At 40.4% G+C, this 8,497-nt stretch overlaps 1 protein-coding gene across 1 annotated transcript; it reads right to left on the bottom strand.

Annotated features, from left to right (window-relative positions):
- Window positions 1-5,302: 5,302 nt before the first annotated feature.
- On the bottom strand, window positions 5,303-7,920 carry LOC104441735 (aquaporin PIP1-3). Its single transcript, XM_010054942.3, has 4 exons — window positions 7,495-7,920; window positions 6,808-7,106; window positions 5,696-5,836; window positions 5,303-5,584 (listed from the first exon to the last, which is right to left on the bottom strand). Exons 1-4 carry the CDS (start codon window positions 7,820-7,822, stop codon window positions 5,489-5,491), a joined length of 864 nt encoding a protein of 287 aa, XP_010053244.2. The 5' UTR covers window positions 7,823-7,920; the 3' UTR covers window positions 5,303-5,488.
- Window positions 7,921-8,497: the final 577 nt, after the last annotated feature.

Raw genomic sequence — 8,497 nt, 5'->3', positions numbered from 1 at the left:
AAAAATAAAAAAAAAAAAAAAATATTAAAAGTTTTTTAAAAATATTTAAAAAATTAAAAATTATTAAAAAATTATTAAAAGTTGTCCACGTCGCAACGATCATGCCACGTCAGCCGCCTGCGTCCGGTCAGCAAAATCCGGCTAAAATTGGCCGGAAATGACTGAATTGGCACCAAAAAGGTTTATGACTGAATCGGCACCAAAAAAAGGTTTAGGACTAAATTGGCACAAAGAGAAAAGGTTTAGGACTTTTTTGGCACTTTTCCCGATTATTGTTGATTCCGGGGCTACAGACCATATGTGTAGCTCTTCACATATGTTATCTAATATACTTTATACGCTCATACAACTATTGTGAACGGAGTTCAAGTTCCAACTCAAGGTATGGACCAAGTCAATATATTTTCGAAAAAAGACGAAGCTTTGATAGTTCTAGGGCCAAAATCAAATTTGTTGTCTGTTAACAACTATGTTCAACAATGGAATTGCAATGTCATATTTACTCCTCAAAAGATGATTTTTTAGGATCGCATTACTGGGAGAATGATTGGTAAGGGATAGCTACGAGACAGGCCGTACACTTTGGATCTTGGTGGTGCGGCTCTAATGGCGACAAAATAGATTTTTACGGCTTCTCATCTATGGCATTGCCTAATGGGGCATCCTTCTAATCGGGTGTTGCAAGATTTAGACTTGTCATCGACACATGATTTTAGTAGTTGTGATCCATTTCATTTTGCTAAGCAACATGGGTTGCCTTTTCCTCAACATTTCAATAAGTCAACCGAGTTGTTTGATGTGGTATACTATGATGTTTGGGGAAATTCTCCTGTTGATTCTAAAGAATGATTTAAGTACTTTGTTACTTTTATTGATGATAAATCCCAGGCAACTTGCCTTTACCTTCTTAAGTCCAAAAGCCAAGTTCTTACGGTCTTTCAACACTTTTGCATCACGATGTAAAATCAATTCAACACTACAATGAAACTTCTTCGAACAGACAATGGTACTAAGTATACCAATAAGGCATTGTAGGTTGTGTTATGGCGTATGGGCACATCTCACTAGACATCGTGTGTCAGTGCTCCTCAACAAAATGGAGTAGCAAAAAGGAAAAACCGTCACTTATTGGAAATCACTCGAACCTTGTTATTCTCTGGACATTTGCCCAAAACTCATTGGGTAGATTTTGTGCTTACTAGTTGCTATTTGATAAATCGACTACCTAGTCACATTTTCAGTTATATAAGCCCTATGGAAATTTTGCACGGTAGCAAGTTTGATCTCTCCCATTTAAGAATCTTTGGGTGCATTTGCTATATCCATTCTCAAAATGGGGGCAAGTTGGACCCTCGAAAGTGTGCGTTCATTGGATATTTTTCTACCAAGAAAGGATACAAGTGCTATGATCCTAGCACAAAACATGTCTATATTTCTCGAGGTGTTAGTTTTGATGAAGCTCACATGTTTTACTCTGATGGGACTCAAATTCAGGGGAGCAAGATGGTTACAACGAATTCTCTTTTCAATTTGCTGCTATCTTGGTGATTGCTGATAATACGAACATTGAAAAAGTGTCCGCTGGTCAAGACTTTATGATGCAAGAAAACACAAAAGTGGGCCATGAAATTGAAGGACAACAAAGTGCCAACAATAGAACAAACAGTTGAAGCCAGAAGGGGGATGGATGACAGGTCAACTATGGCACCAATTGAAGCTGCTACCGAAGCCAAAAGGGGGGACTATTGACATATCCAAAGCAAACTAATAACATATCAGCTGCATCAGTTTAGCCATGAAGGTTATCCATCATTCTGAGACCTTCAGCTCGCCTTCGAGACTTTGCCACATATTATTCTACTTAGCATCTTATTCAAGAATATATAAGGTATGGAAAAATATCTCCCAAGCTTTGGAGTTTCTTATCTACCATTGAAAATCAATAGGAACCCAATAACTTTGTGGAAGCAACTAATAAGAATGTGTGGGCTAATGCCATGAAGGATGAGCTTCATGCTCTTAATCAAAATCATACATGGGAATTGGTACAGCTACCAAAAGGGAAGGAGACTATAAGATGCCAATGAATTTACAAGACCAAGTATAATAGCAATGGGTCAGTTGAAAGACACAAAGTATGATTTGTTGCAAAGGGGTCCATGCAAACTTATGGTATAGACTATAAAGAAACATTTGCTTTGGTAGTCAAGATGAATACGGTGCGTACCCTTATGTCTATAGCAATTAATTGTGAGTAACCACTGTTTGAAATAGATGTGAAGAATGCATTTCTTCATGGAGATCTTGAGGAAGAAGTCTACATGGATCTTCCACCTGGGCATTCCTTACAGAATGAAAATGGAGTTGTGTGCCGACTGAAGAAAGCTATCTATGGTCTTAAACAATCCCCTAGAGCATGGTATGGTAGACTTAGCACCGCACTTGTCAAGGTTGGATTCAAGCAAAGTCCAGTATATTCCTCAATGTTTACCAAGGTCACGAACAAAGGAATTATTGTTGTCTTAGTATATATTGATGATTTTGTGATTAAAGGTAGTGATCAATCTGGAATTGAAGCTCTCAAACACCATTTAAATAAAGAATTTGACATCAAAGACCTTGGTAATTTGAGGTATTTTCTTAGTACTGAGGTTGCTAGATCTCAAAAAGGATTGTTCTTATCTCAGCGAAAGTATGTCCTTGATTTGCTTAAGGAGACTGGTAAGTTAGGAGTCAAGCCACTGAGCACCCCAATGGATTATGATAGTTTTTTTATAATAATACATTGTTGCATAATGTTGGGCAATTTCAGTGCCTTGCTGGACGATTGATCTATCAAACTATTACTTGACCTGATATGACATATGCTTTCAGCTATGTGAGTCAATTTATGTGTAAACCAACAAAGGGGCACATGGAATTGAATAATCACTTGCTTCGGCACTTGAAGGCCTCTCCAGGAAAGGGAATTCTGATGAAGAATAATGGTCACACAGACATCATTGGTTATGCGGATGCGGATTGGGCTGACAGCTCTGTTGATATAAAATTTACTACAGGTTTTTGCACCTTTGTGGGAGAAAATATTGTTGCTTGGAAGAGCAAGAACAAGTAGTTGATGCATGATCCAGTGTAGAGGTAGAATATCAAGCTATGGTTATGGCTACAATTGAAATAGTGTGGTTGAAATTGTTGCTTCAAGAGTTGGGTTGCAACTCCATAACCAAACCAACGAAACTGTTTTGTGATAATCAAGCCGCTGTTTATATTGCTTTGAATGCTGTATACCATGAGAGGACTAAGCACATAGAGGTGGAATGTCACTTTGTGAGAGAAAATGTGCAAGATAAGACAATTGAGACACCATACATTCGCAATGAAGATCAATTAGTAGATGTCTTTACCAAGGCTATGTCTAAAGGAGTGTTTCAAGAGATGGTGAACAAGCTGACCTCTGATGCTTTATTTACTCTAACTTGAGGGGGAGTATTGGTGGAATTCGTGCTCCTATTCTTGGAAAGGAGATGTGAATATTGTATTTCATATTTTTGCATCTTGATTTCAGGGATATTTTTCCTTGATATTTTTCCTTTCATGGTTGCTTGTTTCCTTGGTTGTAGCAACCTCGTTCTATACATATTGAGAATAATGACAGATCATCTCTCATGACACGAGAGTGTGAGAGTTTCGTCCGAGGACATAGGCACATTACTTAAATTCTTGCCTCAATTTGTTCTTTGTTTGTTTTCAACAATGGGCTACTCACTTATCTTCCTTCTTTTTCATAATAATATGGGCAAAAGCCATTAAAGATTAGATATTATAGATTCTAGAATGGAAAACTCTAACCGCATCATCTATCAAGAAGAGACTGAGATCTTGAGATGGACCGGACAAAAATTCTTTAAATGACCTATAATTGAGGCCACAATGTGCTAACCATCCGCAATTCAATGAGAGAATTACCAAAAAAGTTATACACCTTTTGTAATTATGCTAATTCATAAACTTATTTTTTTAACCAATTGAGTCCTAAATCTTTTACAATTGTGTCAGTTCAGTCCTTCTAGCCAAAATTAGCTGGCTAGTACTGACATGGCCGCTGGCTAGCGCTGGCCACATTTTTTAATAATATTTTATTTTTCAAATTATTTTACTAAATTTTTAATCTTTTTACCTTTATTTCTCTCTCTCTCCCTCCTTCTTCCTTTGGCTTCGGCGTCTCTCTCTCTCTCCCCTCTTCCTTTGGCTCCGGCCACCGACTTGCCCTCCCTCCCTCCCTCTTCCTTTGGCTTCGGCCACGGCTCGCCCGCGCCGTCGTCGGACTAAGGTGCCCTCACTCCCTCCCTCCCTCCTTTCCCTCCCTCTTCCTTTGGCTTTAGCCACCGGTCTCCCCTCCCTCCCCCTCCCTCCCTCCCTCTTCCTTTGGCTTTGGCCACTGGCCCGCCCTCGCCGGTTGTCGGACTAAGGCGGCTAGGCAAGCTCGCCTTGCCGTCGGCGGGCGAGGGCGAGCTCGCCTAGCCACCGGCGGGCGAACCCCGCCGGATCTGGTGAGGGCGGGCGGCGGTGAGGGTTGGCCAATCCCCAGAGCCAAAGGAAGAAGGAGGGAGGAGGAGGGAGGAAGAAAAAAAAAAAAAAAAAAAAAAAAATTAATAAAATAATTTAGAAAAATAAAATATTATTAAAAAGTTTGTTGCGGTGCCGACCGGCAGCCACATTAGTTATGGCTAGCCAATTTTGGCCGGAAGGATTGAACTGGCATAATTGTAAAAGATTTATGACTTAATTGGTAAAAAAAATAAGTTTATAACTGAATTGGTATAAATGCAAAAGGTTTATGACTTTTTTGGTAATTCCCCCGCAATTTAATTGCCTTCCCTATCCACATGCTTGGTTACAATAAGTCAATTTTGTTCGAAGAGATTCTAAATATCCCAATGAATATTTACACGTTTCCATTACTTAGACTCTTTTACATGATTAAATATTATCTATATTTATCGACATTTTGTACGTACTTACTTATACTCAAAAAGTCATCAGCTTATAATTAGGATGAACTAATATAAATAAGTGAGATTAACTGTTTTAGATTTTACTAGGTTTCCAGCTGTCTGCCTTTCGTTGGTAGGGGCAAGTTTTTATTGTTTCTTTTTTGGGTCCACTTTCTATTCGAGCAATTAATGGACATTCCGCAAATGTTGTTTTTTTTTTCTCCCGGCCAGAACATTTCATTCGCCGTTGAGTCGATCTATATATGCTTTTTTTTCTTTTTTGTAATGCCATGATATATGCACGTTTATGAGACAAAATAACAATAATCCATTCATAATCTGTCGCAAACATTAATATGAAAGTAGGTCCATAATTTACACCACAGGATCAACACCTTAAAGACCAACCAAATACAAACCAGGAGAAGTGGGAAAAGAGGATAGAATGACAGAGATGTTTCAGTTCAAAATCAAGAGAGGAAGAAGAAGACTCTCTAGGCCCTGGCCTTGAAGGGGATGGCTCTGATGATTAGTTGGTGGTACACTGCAGCTAGCGTAGCTCCAATGAAGGGTCCAACCCAAAAGATCCACTGCAACCAAAAGCAAAAGGTGTTAAAAAGGAAGGACAAGAGAGTGGAAATGATGCTTGTTCACCAAGAAAAGGATTTGACATATAGCAGGTTGCATCACGAAATGGATACCTGATCATCCCATGCATGGTCCCTGTTGTACATGATGGCAGCTCCGAGACTCCTGGCGGGGTTGATGCCGGTTCCTGTGATGGGGATGGTCGCCAAGTGGACCAAGAACACTGCAAAGCCGATGGGAAGAGGAGCCAAAATCTGCAAGATGATGGATGAAAAGGCAAATCTCATCACGACGTGCCTGAAGCAGGCCCAAGTGTAATCTAACAGCACCAATGAATAAACTTCAGAATGTAGATGACAAATTATTTAGGGCGACAGAAAACAATAGTAACAAATCAATTAGATTACACGGAAGAGAAGGCGAATTTTCTGCTAACATTTGGGTTAGAACAGGAGGATCTTGAAGAAATTTCTAGAGAAGCTAACTGTACCGTTAAGCTTGAAATTAGTAATGATTTCACATGTTTTGGCGTAGATAAATGTAAAACAAATAGCAGGTTTATGAAAGGGATGTTCAGGGACATGCAACTGCTCTCTAAAGCAAAGTAGGTTCCTTTTTTTACACATCAAGTTCCTCTCGTATTAGCAGGATTGGAACCTTTTGTCTACCAATTCCGATTTCTTTCATTAAGTCCGAAAACATCAATAATCGAATTGATTATATTTGCCAATGTTGGAAAATGACGAGTAAAATACCCAAATTTAAAAGAGGAAAAAACGATACAGTTGAACAGTGCAAACACATTATTTGCTATCTAACATAGTTTTTGTCTGCCGCCTATCTCAATAATAGAAGAAGAAGAACAAAAGCTTTTTTATGTACCTAAGGCCCATTATGTGATGAACAGTTTCCTCTGCCTTAATCAATCCGAGGCTATTTATCTACCTGCCTGGCACATTAGCAATATAACAGGAACAACCCGCCTCAGATTTAATCAATCTAAGGTTGGTGGTTGGACCCCAAAGCTAATGATTACCTTTTTGGCCACCTCAATTTCCTTAACACTTCAGTTGAGTGAAAGAATACAGAACCTAGCTAAAAGATCACAAAGCCAACTCGAACCCTACCTTCACAATGAAACTAACGTGCCAAAAACTAGGGCTTTCGAGAGTTCAAAGCAATTCATAAACTTTAAATCAGAAGTAAAAGAGAGAAAAACACATACAGGAACATGGGAGTCCCTGGCATTTCTCTTGGCGTCAGTGGCGGAGAAGACGGTGTAGACAAGCACAAATGTGCCAATAATCTCAGCACCAAGGCCATCGCCCTTGGTGTACCCATGGTTCACAGAGTTGGCCCCACCTCCGAGCAGCTCATACCTGGTGTCACCTTGCAAGCCCTTGACAACACCAGCTCCACAGATGGCACCAAGGCACTGCATGATGATGTAGAACACTGCCCTAGTGAGGGACAACTTCCTTGCCAAGAACAGGCCAAAGGTCACCGCCGGGTTGATGTGTCCACCTGTATCGATCATTCAAAAAACCACCCAAGTACACACATGCTTAGATCCAAGGTCTCTCTAACATTGCCAGATCTGTACTTATCACAAAACAAGAACAACGCAACTAATTTCCCCACAAATGGCATAAAAAGGGAACTTTTTTACTGGGCTTAACCGAATTGCATTGGCTAAGCAGATGAGTTAAGGAATGTATTCGCCTGTACCGAGCAAGAACCACCACCCAACACAAGTATGCTTTAGCCCAAGGTCTCTCTATGATGACTAGATCTATAAATACGCAAAACAAAGAAGAACACAACTAATTTGCCCACATATGGCATAAAAAAGCAAACTTTCTTTCTTGGGCTCCATGCGTTGGCTCAAAAACATTTCAAGAGAGGCTCTAACCTGAGATACCAGCAGTGCAGTACACAAGGGCAAAGATCATGCCGCCGAAGGCCCAAGCGATGCCCTGAACGCCCACAGTGGTACACTTGGTCTTGCTCTGAGACACGCCCATCACAGTCAAGACGGTGATGTAGAGGAACAAGAAGGTGGCCACGAACTCCGCAATCCCAGCCCTGTAGAATGACCATGACTGGAGCTCTCCGGGCTCAAAGAGCGGCGCTGGCGGCGGCTCCTTGTAGTCCTTGTCCGTCTGAGCAGACGTGCCAATGGGTTGCCTCTCAGAGAACTTGTTGGCTCCAAGCCTCACATCTTCTTCCTTACCCTCCATTATCTGTTGCTTCCCTCACACAGAACGAGCAATGCCTGCGAAGATGGTGGAGGGAGTGAAGCAAAAGGTGGTGGTGAAGTAGCAAGGGTGGCGAGGGATAAAAGGGTGGATTTATAGAAAGATGGAATGTCTTATCTGCACAGCAGAGTTGGTGAGGCTATTACTTGTTTCCCATTATTTTTTTAACACTAATTTCTGGGTAAAGAAAGGAACTTGATCATGATTATGTGCTGTCTGGGACTCTGTCCTACCCAAAAACAAAAGAAGCAATAATGGCGTGGTACTCTTAGGAATTTGAACCCCAAAGTAAAGCTTAGGAATTTTTAAAAAACAAGGAGGGATTGTAGGTGGAGCACAGTGCTAAAGAGAGAGAGAGAGAGATGATGACAGGGATTGGTTGGTGCCTCGGTTGTCCGGTTCTTATCCCTTCCTGCAGATGCTCAAGATGATTTCTTTTTAATTTGTCCTTTTAGTATTTATTAAAGGGTCAAAATTCTCTGTCAGATGTATTGGCCGGTGAGTCCAACTCCATCCACACTGTCTGTTCTAATCATGAGAGGAAGAACATCATCTTCCATTCATGCAGACCCAAAATGCCAAGAGAAAAACAGCTCAAAAATAATTTCTGTAAATGAAAAAAATAATCGAGAATGATACCGAGACCTCTATATTATT

This window comes from Eucalyptus grandis, chromosome 4 (assembly GCF_016545825.1).
Source record: "Eucalyptus grandis isolate ANBG69807.140 chromosome 4, ASM1654582v1, whole genome shotgun sequence".
Classification (NCBI taxonomy): Eukaryota; Viridiplantae; Streptophyta; class Magnoliopsida; order Myrtales; family Myrtaceae; genus Eucalyptus; species Eucalyptus grandis.
This window is presented reverse-complemented; position numbering and strand designations above follow the sequence as displayed.

Bases quoted from the DNA above. Each gene is read 5' to 3' on its own strand.
- LOC104441735 (XM_010054942.3), bottom strand. From the start codon at position 7,822: ATGGAGGGTAAGGAAGAAGATGTGAGGCTTGGAGCCAACAAGTTCTCT. The intron at 7,107-7,494 runs GTTAGAGCCTCT...TGATCGATACAG, and splicing joins CTGCACTGCTGGTATCTCAG to GTGGACACATCAACCCGGCG. The intron at 5,837-6,807 runs GTATGTGTTTTT...ATCATCTTGCAG, and splicing joins CCAGGGACTCCCATGTTCCT to ATTTTGGCTCCTCTTCCCAT.